This window comes from Garra rufa, chromosome 17, assembly GCF_049309525.1.
Source record: "Garra rufa chromosome 17, GarRuf1.0, whole genome shotgun sequence".
NCBI classification, from domain to species: Eukaryota; Metazoa; Chordata; class Actinopteri; order Cypriniformes; family Cyprinidae; genus Garra; species Garra rufa.
The window spans coordinates 29,168,699-29,187,828 of NC_133377.1; the positions used below are offsets into that span (position 1 = coordinate 29,168,699).

The following is a 19,130-nucleotide window of genomic DNA, read 5'->3' on the forward strand; positions in this document are numbered from 1 at the left end:
TAGTTGCTATGGCGTTGGTATGCAGTTGCTACTTGTCAAAGATCATTACTATAGAGTGTTATAGAGGTCTTTGCCTGATTAGCCCTTAGCTAATTGCTATTAGCATGTAGCCATTGAGTGCTAGCATGTGTGGCATGTTGAGAGTTTGCTTGCATGAGTCAAAAGAAACAACTCCCATGTCTATATGACATTTTGATAGAAAAATATAGGTCTTGCTAATTGGTTGCTAGGGTACTCTGTTTGGTTGCTAGGGAGTGGCCAATGACGACACTGTAAAGTGTAGTTGCCAGTATGAGTGATATAAACCAACCCCCATGTCTCTGTGACATTCAGGTGTGAAGATATGCCTGTGTGGCTTCGGGTTGCTAGGGTACTCTGTTTGGTTGCTAGGGAGTGGCCAATGATGACACTGTAAAGTGTAGTTGCCAGTATGAGTGATATAAACCAACCCCCATGTCTCTGTGACATTCAGGTCTGAAGATATGCCTGTGTGACTTTGGGTTGCTAGGGTACTCTGTTTGGTTGCTAGGGAGTGGCCAATGACGACACTGTAAAGTGTAGTTGCCAGTATGAGTGATATAAACCAACCCCCATGTCTCTGTGACATTCAGGTCTGAAGATATGCCTGTGTGGCTTTGGGTTGCTAGGGTACTCTGTTTGGTTGCTAGGGAGTGGCCAATAACGACACTGTAAAGTGTAGTTGCCAGTATGAGTGATTTAAACCAACCCCCATCTCTCTGTGACATTCAGGTCTGAAGATATGCTTGTGTGGCTTTAGGTTGCTAGGGTACTCTGTTTGGTTGCTAGGGAGTGGCCGATGACGACACTGTAAAGTGTAGTTGCCAGTTTGATTGATATAAACCAACCCCCATGTCTCTGTGACATTCAGGTCTGAAAATATGCCTGTGTGGCATTGGGTTGCTAGGGTACTCTGTTTGGTTGCTAGGGAGTGGCCAATAACGACAATGTAAAGTGTAGTTGCCAGTATGAGTGATTTAAACCAACCCCCATGTCTCTGTGACATTCAGGTGTGAAGATATGCCTGTGTGGCTTTGGGTTGCTAGGGTACTCTGTTTGGTTGCTAGGGAGTGGCCAATGACAACATTGTAAATTGTAGTTACCAGTATGAGTGATATTAACCAACCCCCATGTCTCTGTGATATTCAGATCTAAAGATATGCCTGTGTGGGTTTTGGTTGCTAGGGTGCTTGATAATGGTTGCTAGGGCGTGGATAGGAAGTGTCATTGGTGATTCACCATTGGCCCGAATCAAACGAGCCCACCCCCAAGTCTCTATGACACTGTGGTCCAAAGATATCCATATGGGTCATTATGATAGCAGTCTATGGGATCAGTTGCTAGGGTGCTGTAAATGGTTGTTAGGGCGTGGCTTGACTGCTTCACAGTGATCCGGAGAGTCTGATTGGTTGTCTGAGTAAAATGAGCCCGCCCCCATGTCTCTATGACACTGTGATGCAGAGTTATGTTCAATGCAAAATCCCTATGTAAATTACCATAGTAGGAAAAATGCATGTGTTTCATGGGCCGCGCCTCACCATAGTAAGTCAATGGGGCGACTTTGGGGCGCTTTCGCGCCCCAGGGGTGCAACTTATACCCCATTGAGTGGTGTGTTCTCGCACAGCTTGATAGCCTCTCCAAATGTGGCGAATGACGTGTTTCTGCGAAATTGTCGCTCGGCGCTACGTCCCGTCAAAGTTTGCCACAATGCATAGTCTATGGGACGTTTTTGGGGCGCTTTTTCGCCCCGTGTGATGTCATCGTACCCCCGATCGCTTATAAAAGTCATAGCACACCGAGTCTATATAGGCCGCACGATTTGACACCCGTTTCGAGGGTCTATGACAAAAACTGCGGGACTAGTTACGCGCCGAAAATCTGCACGGAAGAATAATAAGAATAAGAATAATAATAAGCACGCACAACAGTAATAGTGATGCTTTGCCTATGGCAAGCACCACTAATAATAAGTATGTGAGATAATAATAGTGATGCTTTGCCTATGGCAAGCACCACTAATAAGTATGTCGAATAGTAATAGTGATGCTTTGCCTATGGCAAGCACCACTAACTAGATATGTACATTTCCTGAAGAAAATGTGAGTGGTGCTTGCAGTGGCAAAACTCGGCCCTCGGTTGCTAGGGTGATGTAATTGGTTGCTAGGGTGTGGCTATGAAGATCATAGGTCACTACTTATAGGCCGAGTCCAAACCCACAACCTTCTATGACTTTCTGATCCAAAGATATATCACAAATTGTATGGCAATGTTAGTCTATCGGAGATTTTGGCCAAATTTCTCACCCGCTTTACGATAATCGTACGCCCGATCGCTTCAAAAATTCATAGCACACCTCTCCTCAATAAGCCGGTCGATTTGAGACCTCATTCATGGGTCTATGACAAACGGTGTGGGACGAGTTACACGCCGAAGTTCCTATAGGCCTGCATGAACATTCTGCCAATGAAAGTCTATGGGATATTTTTGCCCACTTTTTCGTGCGCAGTTTGAACATCGTAGCTCCAATCGCTCCGAAAAGTCAAAGCACACCTCTCCTCAATAAGCCGCAACATTTGACACCTCATTCATGGGTCTACGGCAAACGGCACCGGACAATTTACGCACCGAAGTTCCTATGGGCCTTTGTGTGTGTGTAAGAAAGTGACAGTTGAGATTCAAATTCACAGACATTCTGCCATTGTAAATCAATGGGATTTTTTTGCCCGCTTTTTCGTGCGCTGTGTGAACATCGTAGGTCCGATCGCTAAGAAAAGTCATAGCACACCTCTCCTCAATGAGCCGGTCGATTTGACACCTCATTCATGGATCTGCGCCAAACGGTGCGGGACGAGTTACGCGCCGAAGTTTTGTCAGGGCGAACAGTAATAGTAATACTAGATATGTACATTTCCTGAAGAAAATGTGAGTGGTGCTTGCAGATGCAAAACTCGGCCCTCGGTTGCTAGGGTGTTGATATACAGTTGCTATGGCACCCATGATGGTTGCTAGGGCCATTGCTATGGTACCCGGGGTGGTTGCTAGGGTGTTGCTATGCGGTTGCTAGGGTACCCAGGGTGGTTGCTAGGGTGACGCTATGCGGTTGCTAGGGTATCCGGGGTGGTTGTTAGGGTGTTGCTATGCGGTTGCTAGGGTACCCAGGGTGGTTGCTAGGGTGACGCTATGCGGTTGCTAGGGTACCCAGGATGGTTGCTAGGGTGTTGCTATGCGGTTGCTATGGTACCCGGTGTGGTTGCTAGGGTGACGCTATGCGGTTGCTATGGTACCCAGGATGGTTGCTAGGGTGTTGCTATGCGGTTGCTATGGTACCCGGGGTGGTTGCTAGGGCCGTTGCTAGGGTATCCGGGTTGGTTGCTAGGGTGTTGCTATGCGGTTGCTAGGGTACCCGGGGTGGTTGCTAGGGCCGTTGCTAGGGTACCCAGGGTGGTTGCTAGGGTGTTGCTATGTGGTTGCTAGGGTATCCAGGGTGGTTGCTAGGGTGTTGCTATGCAGTTGCTAGGGTACCCAGGGTGGTTGCTAAGGTGTTGCTATGCGGTTGCTATGGTACTCGGGTGTTTGCTAGGGCAGTTGCTATGCGGTTGCTAGGGTACTTGGGTGGTTTCTAGGGCCGTTGCTAAGGTAACCGGGCTAGTTGCTATGGCATTGGTATGCAGTTGCTACTTGTCAAAGATCATTACTATGGAGTGTTATAGAGGTCTTTGCCTGATTAGCCCTTAGCTAATTGCTATTAGCATGAAGCTATTGAGTGCTAGCATGTGTAGCATGTTGAGAGTTTGCTAGCATGAGTCAAAAGTAGCAACTCCCATGTCTATGCGACATTCTGATACAAAAATATAGGTCTTGCTAATTGGTTGCTAGGGTACTCTGTTTGGTTGCTAGGGAGTGGCCAATGACGACACTGTAAGGTGTAGTTGCCAGTATGAGTGATATAAACCAACCCCCATGTCTCTGTGACATTCAGGTCAGAAGATATGCCTGTGTGGCTTTAGGTTGCTAGGGTACTCTGTTTGGTTGCTAGGGAGTGGCCAGTGACGACACTGTATAGTGTAGTTGCCAGTATGAGTGATATAAACCAACCCCCATGTCTCTGTGACATTCAGGTCTGAAGATATGCCTGTGTGGCTTTGGGTTGCTAGGGTACTCTGTTTGGTTGCTAGGGAGTGTCAATGTTGATTGGTGATTGGGTGTTTGCTGCCCCGACTCAAAGGAGTCCGCCCCCATGTCTCTATGACACTCTGATCCAGAGATATGCATCTGGGCCCTTATAATGGAAGTCTATGGGATCAGTTGCTAGGGTGCCCTAAATGGTTGCTAGGGCGTGGCTTGACACCTTCATGATGATCCGGAGAGTCTGATTGGCCATCTGAGTAAAATGAGCCTGCCTCCATGTCTCTAGGCCAATGTGATGCTGAGTTATGCCCAATGCAAAACCCCTATGTAAATTACAATGGGTTTTCATGGGACGTCCCTTACCATAGAAAGTCAATGGGGCAAATTTGGAGAGCTCTTGCACCCCAGGGGTACAACTTTTACCCCATTGCGAGGAATCTTCTCGCACAGCTTGATAGCCTCTCCAGATGTGGCGAATCACGTGTTTCTACGAAATTCTTGCTTGGCGCTACGTTCCGTCAAAATTCGTCCCCATGCGTTGTCTATGGGATTTTGGGGCCGAGTTTTTACCCCAGGTGACATCATCGTACCCCTGATCGCTTATAAAAGTCGGGGATCTACATTCCCATATTGGCCGCACAATTTGACGCCCATTTCGAGGGTCTACGACAAAAATTGCAGGATGAGGGGCGCGCCAAAATTTGAATGAAAGAGGGGCATTTGCGCCCCAGGGGTACAACTTATACCCCATTGCGAGATGTGTTCTTGCACAGCTTGACAGCCTCTCCAGTTGTGGTGAATCACGTGTTTCTACGAAATTCTGGGTCTGCGCTACGTCCCGTTAAAGTTTGCCGTAATGCATTGTCGTTGTAAATTTTGGGGTGGTTTTTTGCCCCGTGTGACATCATCGTACCCCCGATCCCTTATAAAAGTCATAGCACACCGAGTCTATATAGGACGCACGATTTGACGCCCGTTTCGAGGGTCTACGACAAAAACTGCGGGACTAGTTACGCGCCGAAAAACGTACGGAAGAAGTAAGAAGAAGAAGAAGAAGAAGAAGAAGAAGAAGAAGAAGAATAATAAGTATGAACAATAGTAATAGTGATGCTTTGCCTATGGCAAGCACCACTAACTAGATATGTACATTTCCTGAAGAAAATGTGAGTGGTGCTTGCAGTGGCAAAACTCGGCCCTCGGTTGCTAGGGTGTTGATATGCAGTTGCTACTTGTCAAAGATCATTACTATGGAGTGATATAGAGTTATTTGCCTAATTAGCCCTTAGCTAATTGCTATTAGCATGAAGCTATTGAGTGCTAGCATGTGTAGCATGTTGAGAGTTTGCTAGCATGAGTTAGAAGTAGCAACTCCCATGTCTATGCGACATTCTGATACAAAAATATAGATCTTGCTAATTGGTTGCTAGGGTACTCTGTTTGGTTGCTAGGGAGTGGCCAATGACGACACTTTAAAGTGTAGTTGCCAGTATGAGTGATATAAACCAACCCCCATGTCTCTGTGACATTCAGGTCAGAAGATATGCCTGTGTGGCTTTAGGTTGCTAGGGTACTCTGTTTGGTTGCTATGGAGTGGCCAATGATGACACTGTAAAGTGTAGTTGCCAGTATGAGTGATTTAAACCAACCCCCATGTCTCTGTGACATTCAGGTGTGAAGATATGCCTGTGTGGCTTTGGGTTGCTAGGGTACTCTGTTTGGTTGCTAGGGAGTAGCCAATAACGACAATGTAAAGTGTAGTTGCCAGTATGAGTGATTTAATCCAACCCCCATGTCTCTGTGACATTCAGGTGTGAAGATATGCCTGTGTGGCTTTGGGTTGCTAGGGTACTCTGTTTGGTTGCTAGGGAGTGGCAAATGACGACACTGTAAAGTGTAGTTGCCAGTATGAGTGATATAAACCAACCCCCATGTCTCTGTGACATTCAGGTCTGAAGATATGCCTGTGTGGCTTTTGGTTGCTAGGGTACTCTGTTTGGTTGCTAGGGAGTGGCCAATGACGACACTGTAAAGTGTAGTTGCCAGTATGAGTGATTTAAACCAACCCCCATGTCTCTGTGACATTCAGGTGTGAAGATATGCCTGTGTGGCTTTAGGTTGCTAGGGTACTCTGTTTGGTTGCTAGGGAGTGGCCAATGATGACACTGTAAAGTGTAGTTGCCAGTATGAGTGATTTAAACCAACCCCCATGTCTCTGTGACATTCAGGTGTGAAGATATGCCTGTGTGGCTTTGGGTTGCTAGGGTACTCTGTTTGGTTGCTAGGGAGTGGCCAATAACGACAATGTAAAGTGTAGTTGCCAGTATGAGTGATTTAATCCAACCCCCATGTCTCTGTGACATTCAGGTGTGAAGATATGCCTGTGTGGCTTTGGGTTGCTAGGGTAATCTGTTTGGTTGCTAGGGAGTGGCAAATGACGACACTGTAAAGTGTAGTTGCCAGTATGAGTGATATAAACCAACCCCCATGTCTCTGTGACATTCAGGTCTGAAGATATGCCTGTGTGGCTTTGGGTTGCTAGGGTACTCTGTTTGGTTGCTAGGGAGTGGCCAATGACGACACTGTAAAGTGTAGTTGCCAGTATGAGTGATTTAAACCAACCCCCATGTCTCTGTGACATTCAGGTCAGAAGATATGCCTGTGTGGCTTTAGGTTGCTAGGGTACTGTGTTTGGTTGCTAGGGAGTGGCCAATAGCGACACTGTAAAGTGTAGTTGCCAGTATGAGTGATTTAAACCAACCCCCATGTCTCTGTGACATTCTGGTGTGAAGATATGCCTGTGTGGCTTTGGGTTGCTAGGGTACTCTGTTTGGTTGCTAGGGAGTGTTAATGTTGATTGGTGATTGGGCGTTTGCTGCCCCGACTCAAAGGAGTCCGCCCCCTTGTCTCTATGGCACTCTGATCCAGAGATATGCATCTGGGCCCTTATAATGGAAGTCTATGGGATCAGTTGCTAGGGTGCCCTAAATGGTTGCTAGGGCGTGGCTTTACATCTTCATGATGATCCGTAGAGTCTGATTGGCCATTTGAGTAAAATGGGCCCGCCTCCATGTCTCTAGGCCAATGTGATGCTGAGTTATGCCCAATGCAAAATCCCTATATAAATTAACATGGGTTTTCATGGGACGTCCCTTCACCATTATAAGTCAATGGGGGAAATTTGGAGAGCTCTTGCACCCCAGGGGTAGAACTTTTACCCCATTGCGAGGAGTGTTCTCGCACAGCTTGGTAGCCTCTCCAGATGTGGCGAATCAGGTGTTTCTACGAAATTCACTCTCGGTGCTACGTCCCGTCAAAGTTGGCCGCAATGCATTGTCTATGGGATTTTGGGGGCGAATAAAAATGGGCTGTGACATCATCGTACCCCCAATGGTTCTAAAAAGTTCTCAGAATTTTTTGCTCAATGGGCCGCACAATTTGACGCCAGTTTCGAGGGTCTACGACAAAAACTGCGGGAAGTAATTTTTTTGCATAAAGGGGGCGTTTGCGCCCCAGGGGTACAACTTTTACCCCATTGCGAGGTGTCTTCTCGTACAGCTTACCAGCCTCCCCAAATGTGGCGAATCGCGTTTTTCTACAAAATTCTTGCTCGGTGCTACGTCCGGTCAAAGTTGGCCGTAATGCATTGTCGTTGTAAATTTTGGTGTGGTTCTTTGCCCCGTGTGACATCATCGTACCCCCGATCGCTTATAAAAGTCATAGCACACCGAGTCTATATAGGACGCACGATTTGACGCCCGTTTCGAGGGTCTAGGACAAAAACTGCGGGACTAGTTACGCGCCGAAATGTGTACGGAAGAAGTGGAATAATTATAATAATAATAAGTATGTCGAATAGTAATAGTGATGCTTTGCCTATGGCAAGCACCACTAACTAGATATGTACATTTCCTGAAGAAAATGTGAGTGGTGCTTGCAGTGGCAAAACTCGGCCCTCGGTTGCTAGGGTGTTGATATGCAGTTGCTATGTCACCCATGATGGTTGCTAGGGCCGTTGCTAGGGTACCCGGGGTGGTTGCTAGGGTGTTGCTATGCGGTTGCTAGGGTACCCGGGGTGGTTGCTAGGGCCGTTGCTAGGGTACCCAGGGTGGTTGCTAAGGTGTTGCTATGTGGTTGCTAGGGTACCCGGGGTGGTTGCTAGGGTGTTGCTATGCGGTTGCTAGGGTATCTGGGGTGGTTGCTAGGGTGTTGCTATGCGGTTGCTATGGTACCCGGGGTGGTTGCTAGGGCCGTTGCTATGGTACCCGGGGTGGTTGCTAGGGTGTTGCTATCCGGTTTCTAGGGTACCCGGGTGGTTGCTAGGGCCGTTGCTAGGGCCGTTGCTAGGGTACCCAGGGTGGTTGCTAAGGTGTTGCTATGCGGTTGCTATGGTACTCGGGTGGTTACTAGGGCAGTTGCTATGCGGTTGCTAGGGTACTTGGGTGGTTGCTAGGGCCGTTGCTAAGGTAACCGGGCTAGTTGCTATGGCGTTGGTATGCAGTTGCTACTTGTCAAAGATCATTACTATGGAGTGTTATAGAGGTCTTTGTCTGATTAGCCCTTAGCTTATTGCTATTAGCATGCAGCCATTGAGTGCTAGCATGTGTAGCATGTTAAGAGTTTGCTAGCATGAGTCAAAAGTAGCAACTCCCATGTCTATGCGACATTCTGATACAAAGATAACGATCTTGCTAATTGGTTGCTAGGGTACTCAGTTTGGTTGCTAGGGAGTGGCCAATGACGACACTGTAAAGTGAACTTGCCAGTATGAGTTATATAAACCAACCCCCATATCTCTGTGACATTCAGGTCTGAAGATATGCCTGTGTGGCTTTGGGTTGCTAGGGTACTCTGTTTGGTTGCTAGGGAGTGGCCAATGACGACACTGTAAAGTGAAGTTGCCAGTATGAGTGATATAAACCAACCCCCATGTCTCTGTGACATTCAGGTCTGAAGATATGCCTATGTGGCTTTGGGTTGCTAGGGTACTCTGTTTGGTTGCTAGGGAGTGTCAATGGTGATTGGTGATTGGCCATTTGCTGCCCCGACTCAGAGGAGTCCGCCCCTATGTCTCTATGATACTCTGATCCGGAGATATGCACATGGGCCCTTATAATGGAAGTCTATGGGATCAGTTGCTAGGGTGCCCTAAATGGTTGCTAGGGCGTGGCTTGACACCTTCATGATGATCTGGAGAGTCTGATTGGCCATCTGAGTAAAATGAGCCCGCCTCCATGTCTCTAGGCCAATGTGATGCTGAGTTATGCCTAATGCAAAATCCCTATGTAAATTACCATGGGTTTTCATGGGACGTCCCTTTACCATTATAAGTCAATGGGGCAAATTTTGGGGGACTCTTGCACCCCTGGGGTACACCTTATACCCCATTGTGAGGAGTCTCCTCGCACAGCTTGATAGCCTCTCCAAATGTGGCGAATCACGTGTTTCTACGAAATTGTCTCTTGGCGCTACGTCCCGTCAAAGTTGGCCGCAATGCATTGTCTATGGGATTTTGGGGGCGAATAAAAATGGGCTGTGACATCATCGTACCCCCGATCGTTTTTAAAAGTTACCAAAATTTTTTGCTCAATGGGCCGCACAATTTGACGCCCATTTCGAGGGTCTACGACAAAAACTGCGGGAAGTAATTTTTTTGCATAAAGGGGGCGTTTGCGCCCCAGGGGTACAACTTTTACCCCATTGCGAGGCGTCTTCTCGCACAGCTTACAAGCCTCCCCAAATGTGGCGAATCGCGTTTTTCTACAAAATTCTTGCTCGGTGCTACGTCCCGTCAAAGTTGGGCATAATGCATTGTTGTTGTAAATTTTGGGGTGGTTCTTTGCCCCGTGTGACATCATCGTACCCCCGATCCCTTATAAAAGTCATAGCACACCGAATGTGTATAGGACGCACGATTTGACGCCTGTTTCGAGGGTCTATGACAAAAACTGCGGGACTAGTTACGCGCCGAAATGTGTACGGAAGAAGTGGAATAATAATAAGTATGTCGAATAGTAATAGTGATGCTTTGCCTATGGCAAACACCACTAATAATAAAAAGAAAAAGAAAAATGCACACATATTTCTATATATTTTTAAATATTTAAATTTGTATAAATATATTGAAAAAATTATAAATATAAAATAATAATCATAATAAAATAATATGGATATAAATCATACAGACACTGACTTTATTACATATATTATATAAATCAGTTTATGTATTACTGTTTGAATAAAATGACAACAAATTTCTTCAGTGATAAATAAAAAGAGAACATTTTGTCCATTTTTTAAAAGTAAAATAATGATATATTAAAAAAAAAAAAAGCCAGCCAGTTTCATTATTATATATGCCATAACAATAATTTGTAAAGGTTTTTTATTGTTTTGCTAATTTATTATAAAATACATTTTGGCAGCCCCTATAATAATAATAATAATAATAATAATATTCTAAAATATGTTTATATATTTAAATTTACATACATATCAATCAAAAATAATACATGTAAAATAATAATCATAATAAAATAATATAGATACAAATCAGACAAAAACATTTGTTTTATTGTTTGTATGGTCTTGCAACTGATTTCTTAAAACATTAACATTAAGAGAACATTTTTGTCCATTGTTGTAAATGGTTGTGTTATCAAAAGTAAAATAAAGATATAATAAGGTGACATTTGTTAACATTAGTTAATTTATTAACTTACATGAACGAACAATGAACAATACATTTATTACACTATTTATTAATCTTTGTTAATGTTAGTTAATAAAAATGCAGTCGTTCATTGTTTGTTCATGTTATTTCACAGTAAATTAACTAACGTTAACAAACACAACTTGTGATTTTAATAATAATAAAAAAAGTACATTATCTAAGATTAATAAATGCTGTAGAAGAATTGTTCTTCCTTAGTTCATGTTAACTAATGTAGTTAACTAATGTTAACTAATGAACCTTATTGTAAAGTGTTACCGAAATATATTTTAAAAATGGCAGCCTGTTTCATTATTATATATTCCATAGGAATAATTTGTCATTTGAACACAATATGTATGTAAATTTTCAGTATATTAATAAAATTGATGTACATATTACCTACAATAAACTTTTAGGCATGAGACATCATCATTGCTACATATAAAATGGATAAAAATATACAGTCAAAACTGATCTGACTCAAGCACTCATTGAATAATAAAATCAAAATGTTCTTTTTAAGCCTGTTTGGTCATGTGAGGGACTTGACACAGAAACATTTCACTTCAAACTTCTAATGCATATTGAAAGGACCATCTGAAAGCCTGAGATTGTCATTTTCTCCTTTATTAGCGCTGATCTACATATGGGCCTGATGGGTGAAGGCAGGGTGAAGGCTGTTCCGCCGAGACGGCTCATGCATGCAGGCTGTTAGATCAGCGATAATAAATGAGAGGAGAGAAGAAAAGAAGAGCATTTCACACACTCCGAAAGGGCCTAAAATGAAGTCAAGGAAAACAAAGGGGAGTTTAACTGTTAAACGCAAATATGGCAAGTGACCACGTTAGAAAAATATACATCATGAGTTACGTACGTTAGTAAATACCGCACTGACTTGAGGTTTAAGACACCGTGAGAGCAATGCACCAACATGGCCCTACAAAACACAAACAAAACCAGATTTAACCCAGTCCCACCACACACAAAAGTGTGACACAAACGCTCTCTCACACAAAAAGCCGAAGTTTTCCCACCGTGAGCTTCACAGTGAGAGTGAGCGACAGTGTGGCCGCAATCTCAGCAAAAACCGAAGAATGTGGGTAATTACTGTTAACTAGCCGAGCACTTGTTAGACGCGGCAATGGCCACACACCCCACGTTTCAGAGCGTGTGACGTTAGCCGGGGGTTTGTTGTGGGTCCAATTCTGCAACAGCAGACAGTGAGGTTTGTGCCTTTGAGTTTATTACAAATCTACGCGAAAAAAGACAAAGAGAGCGAAAAAGAGAGAGAGACAGAGAGTTTGTTCGTCATTTTACGAGTGTATTATTTGAGAAACACAGTCTGATGTGCCAAACCTTAGTGACGCACAGAGAGAGGAACACAAAACCCAGAGTATAAAATTATATCAAAAGAAAATCAGCTTTAAAAAAAAATACAACATGATCTCACACACACATGCAAATTCTCCTTTCCACAACAGAGGCCTTATATGAGAGGGCAGGAGATGGGAGATCGCTGGGAACAGACACAATGGCGTCATGATGGCTGGAGTGCCACCTTCTGGACACTCTGTTTATTCAAGTACTGGTCCTGCTGCCTTTTGCAATGTGGTCTGATAAACGCTCCCCATAGACCTGATAAAAATGTGGAGGCTGATCGTTCGGCTATGAAAAATTATCTGTCGCCCTGTACTACTGATAAACCCTATCTTAACGTTGAACTCATGATCTGTCGTTTATGTGGACTATTTTTGGATTCATTGAATGCTGAGTGCATCCTATTTTTAGTATTTTTGTATCAGTAGATCTGATATTACTTTTAATGTAGTCTTTAAAAACCATTTGACCTGACTTTAGCTTGTTTGCCATATGATTTGGTCTTAGACTTGGACTTGAAAAAGAAATAAATAAATAAAATGGATAGTTTATCCCAAAATTTGGGACTTTATTTGGACATTTTTGGAAACTGAGCTTTATACATCATCTGTACGCTGACATCTATTTGAAAATCTGGAATCTGAGGGTGCAAAAAAATTGAGAAAATTGCCTTTACAGTTGTTTTCAGCAATGCACATTATATCAAAAATTAAGTTTTGATATATTTACGGTACAAAATTGACTAAATATCTTCACGGAACATAATCTTTACTTAATATCCTAATGATTTTTTGCATTAAAAAATCTATAATTTTGACCCATACAGTGTATTTTTGGCTATTGCTACAATGATATTCGTGCTATTTAAGACTGGTTTTGTGGTCCAGGGACACATTTTATTATTTATGTATATTAAATTTTGAGTGCATCCTATTTTTGTATCAGTAGATCTGATATTAGTTTTAATATTGCCTATAAATGACCTAACTTAAGCATGTTTGCCAAATGAATTGGTCTTGGACTGAAAATAAAATAAAATAAATAAATAGTTAATCCCAAAATTTGGGATTTAGGTGTATATATTTTTGTGAAAAACAAAAAGAGATATTTTAAATAATGTACACATTGCTCTTGTCTATACAATTCTAATAAACAGGCACTGGGAGAAAAAACATAAAAAAAAAATTCTAAGAAAAAGTAATTGAATGACATCTTAAATTTTGTCCATTTCTCCACAAAAACCTATTTTACGGATGGCTTGCATAAAAAAGTTAAAAAAGTTAGACAACTTTTAAATATCTTTACTTTTTAAAATAACTGTTTTCTATTTGAATATACCTTGAATATATTTCTTTGATGAATAGAAAGTTTACTGGATCACAGAAGTCATAAGGGACAATTTTTGAAAACTGAGATTTATACATCATCTGTAAAATGACAACTATTTGAAAATCTAGAATGCAAGGGGGCAAAAAAATGTAAAAAATTTGAAAATCGTCTTTAAAGTTGTCCAAATGAAGTTCACAGCAAAGCCTATTACTCATCAAAAATTAAGTTTTATTATATTTATGGTACAAAATTTACAAAATATCTTCATGGAACATGATCTTTACTTAATATCTTAATATATTTTTTTAGCATATAATTTTGACCCATACAGTGTATTTTTGGCTATTGCTACAACTATACCCATGAATAACAGCTTAAATTTCTCCACAAAAACTTTTATGGCTGGCTTGCAAGGACTTGGAATACAGTGCAAAAGTTTTATACCTATTTTTGTCACCTTTGGCCTTTTCTTTTTACAGCTAAAGCAGTAAAATGTTAAAACATTTTTACTTTTTAAAATAACTGTTTTTTATTTGAAAATATTTGAAAATGTAATTTATTCCTGTGATTTGAAAGCTGAATTTTTAGCATCATTACATTACTTATTATTAATATTATGTCGAAAACAGGTTTCTTTGACGAATAGAAAGTTCAGAAGAACAGCATTTATCTGAAATAGAAATCTTTTGTAACATTATAAATGTCTTTACCATCACTTTTGATCAAATTAAAGCACCCTTGCTAAATAAAAGTATTAATTTCTATAACCCCCTTCTTTTCTGTCTTCATTCACTTTCATTTTACTGACAATAGTGATCAGATAATTCTTTAAAAACATAATCTTTTATTAATCCACAAAAAAAAAACATATTTTTTGGCAATCTTTTGATTATGATTTTTTAATTCAGTATATATTTTGCAAAAACGTTTTATTACAAGTCTCTGACTCATTTCATTTGGCTTACATCCAAAAGTAAAGAAAGATATAATCTGAGGAAAATGGTAAAACCTAAAGGAAGGATTAGATCACAGTCTAGTCCAAGGGTTTGAGCACATACACCCATTCACTTTTTTATAGCCTAGTCCACACACAGGCTCTTTAAAATCTTGTCTGCACTACAGACGCCAATCAGTAAACATACATCCAGCAAACCTTTAATGCCTGAGGAGTTTCCCCATTCACACAAGTTGTGCATCTTAAACATGTGCTTGTCCCGGGCAGTTTCTCAGCTCTTTATGGCCTTTTATCTACATGAAAGGCCCTGGCACTGGGAGAGCCAACATTACGGCTCCATCAAAGTGAAAGCTACTGACAGCGCTGTCCTCCGTAACGGCTCAGGCCATTAAAGGCCCTGTCACAGAGCCTTCCCAGAGCCTTCTGCATAATATAACGGGAGTGTGTTTGTGTTTCTGGAAAATTGTAGGTTTCTTTGTCTCAGTTAACTCTACAGGAAATTATTCTGCCACACTGACACTAAGGCAAACAAATACAGTCCTAAATTAAACATTAATGTCCAATGTCAAGTTTAAACAAATTAAAAATAAATAAATAAAATTCATGAGTTTGTGTTGCAATATTCTTACCTATAAGTAGAGCATTAGCCATATGAACAAGCTTCTATAGGTACAGGAAATTAATAATGAGTAAAACTACTGACAAACTGAGGCACGTTCAACACATCTGTGAACCTGTGACCACAGTAAAAGCCTTAGTGAGAACACAGTTCAATCATTAAGCAACACATAACACTGTAATTGCTTCTCCACAGTGAGCACTTCCAAGAAATTTAAACAATGAGGTCCTGTCAATCAAACTGAGCGACTATTACGTCAATGCTACTGTAATAAGAGGTTGTTTTCAGGTTGGCCATACCTCCTGACACTGGAGCATCCATGAACACTGCACCCATCTTCTCAGCAGCAACGGCCATCTCTTTGGACACCGCAGGGTCGATGGTGCTGGAGTCAATCAGAAGAGTGCCTTTTTTTATCTTCCTTAAGAAAGAGTGCAAAATCAAACAGAACAAGGTTAAATATCACCACAACAATAAATCCAGGAGTATCTGTTGTTGAATCCAAATTAGACATGTTACTATGGCCTATGTTTATATTTACTGCTTAAAGCAACATACACTACCAGTCAAAAGTTTTTGAACAGTATCATTTTTTTTATATTTTTTTTAATGAAGTCTCTTCTGCTCACCAAGCCTGCATTTATTTGATCCAAAGTACAGCAAAAACAGTAACATTTTGAAATATTTTTGCTATTCAAAATAACTGTTTTCTATTTAAATTTATAGCATCATTACTCCAGTCACATGATCCTTCAGAAATCGTTTTAATATTCTGATTTGCTGTTAAAAAAAAAAAAAGTATTATTATTATGTTGAAAACAGCTAAGTAGAATTTTTTCAGGTTTCTTTGATGAATACAAAGTTCGGAAGAACAGCATTTATCTGAAATAGAAAACTTTTGAACATTATAAATGTCTTCGTCATCAATTTAAAGCATTCTTGATAAATTAAAGTATTAATTTCTATAATTTCTTTGGCAAAAAAAATTATACTGACTTCCAAGTTTTTGAATGGTATAGTGTATAATGTCACAAAAGCTTTTTATTTCAGATAAATGCGGATCTTTGGATCTTTCTATTAGTCAAAGAACCCCGGAAAAAATGTACTCAACTGTTTTAAATATTGATAATATTAATAATAAAAAAAAATGTTCCTTGAACAGCAAATCAGAATATTAGAATGATTTCTGGATCATGTGACACTGAAGACTGGAGTAATGAGGCTGAAATTTCAGCTTTGCATCACAGGAATAAATTACATTTTAAAATATATTCAAATAGAAAACAGTTATTTTAAATAGTAAAAATATTAAGTTTTACTGTTTTTGCTATATTTTGAATCAAATAAATGCAGGATTGGTGAGTAGTAAAGACTTTTTAAAAAAAATTAAAAATCTTACTGTAAAAAAAAAACAGTAATCAGAAGCAAATCTATTAAATGAACAATTTAACATTTTTTATTTAAAATACAATAAAATAATAATATTGTGAAATATTATTACAATTTAATAAACTGTTTCATATTTTAATATATTTTAAAATGCAATTTATTCATGTGTTAGCAAAACTGAATTTTCAGCATCATTACTCCAGTCTTCAGTGTCACATGATTCTTCAGAAATCATTCTAATATGTTATTTTGGTGCTGAATAAACATTTCCTCTTATCACTTTTGAAACCAGTTGTGCTGCTTAACATTGTTATAGCAAAAGAAGAAAAATAAATGTACTGACCCCAATTTTTTCAACTTTAGCATGGCAGCTGTAGATATCTGTATCAGCATCAGCCATTAATAAAAGGCAATATTGCTCAACTAGTAGCCTACTAACTGCTGTAAACTCTTATAATGTTACTTTGGACCAAATTTCCCCCCGAATTAAAGTCGATTTTAAAGAGTTACTAGATTAAGCCTAGACTTGTACTTATCATACACTCAGTGGAAACTTCCTAATCTTGGACTATTCTGAATCATTATAAATCATTTAGACACATGCTGTGCAGATTTATATCCAATTTAAACTAATTTTGGTAATGTAAGACAACCGTTTCTCCAATATGTTAAAATTCAGTCAGTACTGAACGAAACACTGTTGAGAGTTTAATGTGAAAGGACTTACTTAAGTATGCCATTGGGTCCTGTGTAAACCTCAATGACGTTGGGACTGGACGGTAGCATGGTAATGATGCGGTCAGCTCTATCAGCCACTTCAGCAGGGCAATCCAGGATCTGGGAGGGCAAGCAAGGGCAATTATTTCCACAGGCTCATTCACAGAACTCGATAGTCTTCTAGACATGGAAAAGATGGTGATTGATTTCGTTTTTAGTGCCTTGTTTGAAAAACAGATACTTATACCTGCGCTCCTGAATCCTGAAGCTCCTTGCAAGACTCTGGGAAGACATCAGTAGCAATGACAGGATATCCATGCTTCAGTAAGTTTCTAGCCATAGGTGTTCCCATGTTACCCAGTCCAATAAAACCCACTGGGGTCTTGGAAGCCATTGATCTACAGGATACTGAAAAACCACACACAGACAGAAATCATAAATTACAGTAAAATAAAATCCTTCCTATAGAAACAGAAAGCTGTTATAGTCAAAGAGTGCAACGAAACTGCAATAGGTTATATTTTTTCAGAAACATGTGAAATATGTGACATATTACTATGATTTATGACTATATTTGTAGCAATAGCCAAAAATACATTGTATGGGTCAAAATGATCTATTTTTATGCCAAAAATCATTAGGATATTAAGTAAAGATCATGTTCCATGAAAATATTTTGTCAATTTCCTACCATAAATTTATCAAAATAGTTGTATCTCGCCAAATATTGTCCTATCCTACATCAATGGAAAGCTTACTTATTAAATTTTCAGGTGATGTATAAATCTCAATTTTAAAAACTATTGTCCCTTATGACTGGTTTTATGGTTCAGGGTCACATGTGAATGTAAAAATCAATGTAATTATAGATTTTGTACCTCTTAATATGAATTGTTTATGAAAACCTTCATATCCTTACAGATCCAGATGTTTAAAGGAAACTTCTGATGTAGACAAAATAAACATTTATTTTGTATAAAATGACTATATGAGGTGATAAAAAGCTTAGGTCCATTATTTGAACTTGATGAGAAGGCTAAGAGGTTTATTTAATCTGATAACACAATTTATTATATTCTTATTCATCTTAAAGTTTTCAGACAAAAACCTATGTAACCTATGAACTCTCAAATCAAATGCATTGCACAACTTGCATTTCTAATCCTCAAAAAGTAAACAGTGACTTGCTTATTGTGCACAATATCTGTTCATATGCTTTGACATGTATGTCCAAGCATATTTCATTTACAGTAAGTGAATATATTTTGCAGGTGCACATATTTTGCAGACTGACAAACAAACAGATGAAAAAAAAAAAACACTTCGAAGCTGCTGTTTGCAATAACATTAGCGGCGCTTTAACTCCCTCGGTCTGTCATTGGATAATTAATGAGGAAACAACATACCCAAAGTGAGCTCCACATGTTTATTGCTTCTTTTATAAAAATTCCGATACCCTCTAAACAAAGCGGCCATGCTTATTTCTCTTGACCTCAGCGCCTCATTGACAGTACGAGTCAGGAACTCAGGGGCGGGGCCTATGATTGACAGCAATATTCATCAAATCACTGACAAGGATTTGCGTACCAACCAATTAGATCGAGATGGTCAGTGAGATAATAATGCAGTTTCTCCCCGAGTCGCTGCTGTGATTTCTTTGAATAGATTTAAGGTAATACTTCTTAAAAGATTAAATAGCTAGACGTTTTAGCCTTCTAAGTGAACTTGTGACCGTCTTGTCCAAATCCAAGAGTGACAGTTTGTGCAAAAATCTTTTCGATGTTTTAGATATAACACAAACATGAATATTTCCAATAACAAACGGTGAAAATAAATAAATAATTAAAATATCATTTTCTAATACACTGATTGCACAAATATGACT

General features: G+C 40.1%; 2 protein-coding genes across 2 annotated transcripts in view; one reads left to right on the forward strand and one right to left on the reverse strand.

Annotated features, from left to right (window-relative positions):
• Positions 1–15,370: 15,370 nt before the first annotated feature.
• Positions 15,371–18,764, reverse strand: LOC141289349 (3-hydroxyisobutyrate dehydrogenase, mitochondrial-like). Its single transcript, XM_073821463.1, has 4 exons — positions 18,652–18,764; positions 17,493–17,653; positions 17,256–17,365; positions 15,371–15,560 (listed from the first exon to the last, which is right to left on the reverse strand). Exons 1-4 carry the CDS (start codon positions 18,719–18,721, stop codon positions 15,371–15,373), a joined length of 531 nt encoding a protein of 176 aa, XP_073677564.1. The 5' UTR covers positions 18,722–18,764.
• Positions 18,765–18,785: 21 nt separating this feature from the next.
• LOC141289350 (3-hydroxyisobutyrate dehydrogenase, mitochondrial-like) overlaps positions 18,786–19,130 on the forward strand; it is a 20,132-nt gene continuing 19,787 nt past the window's right edge. Inside the window, exon 1 of the mRNA XM_073821464.1 lies at positions 18,786–18,852. Coding sequence (XP_073677565.1) covers positions 18,786–18,852 — 67 coding nt within the window. The remainder of the gene's footprint in view (positions 18,853–19,130) is intronic.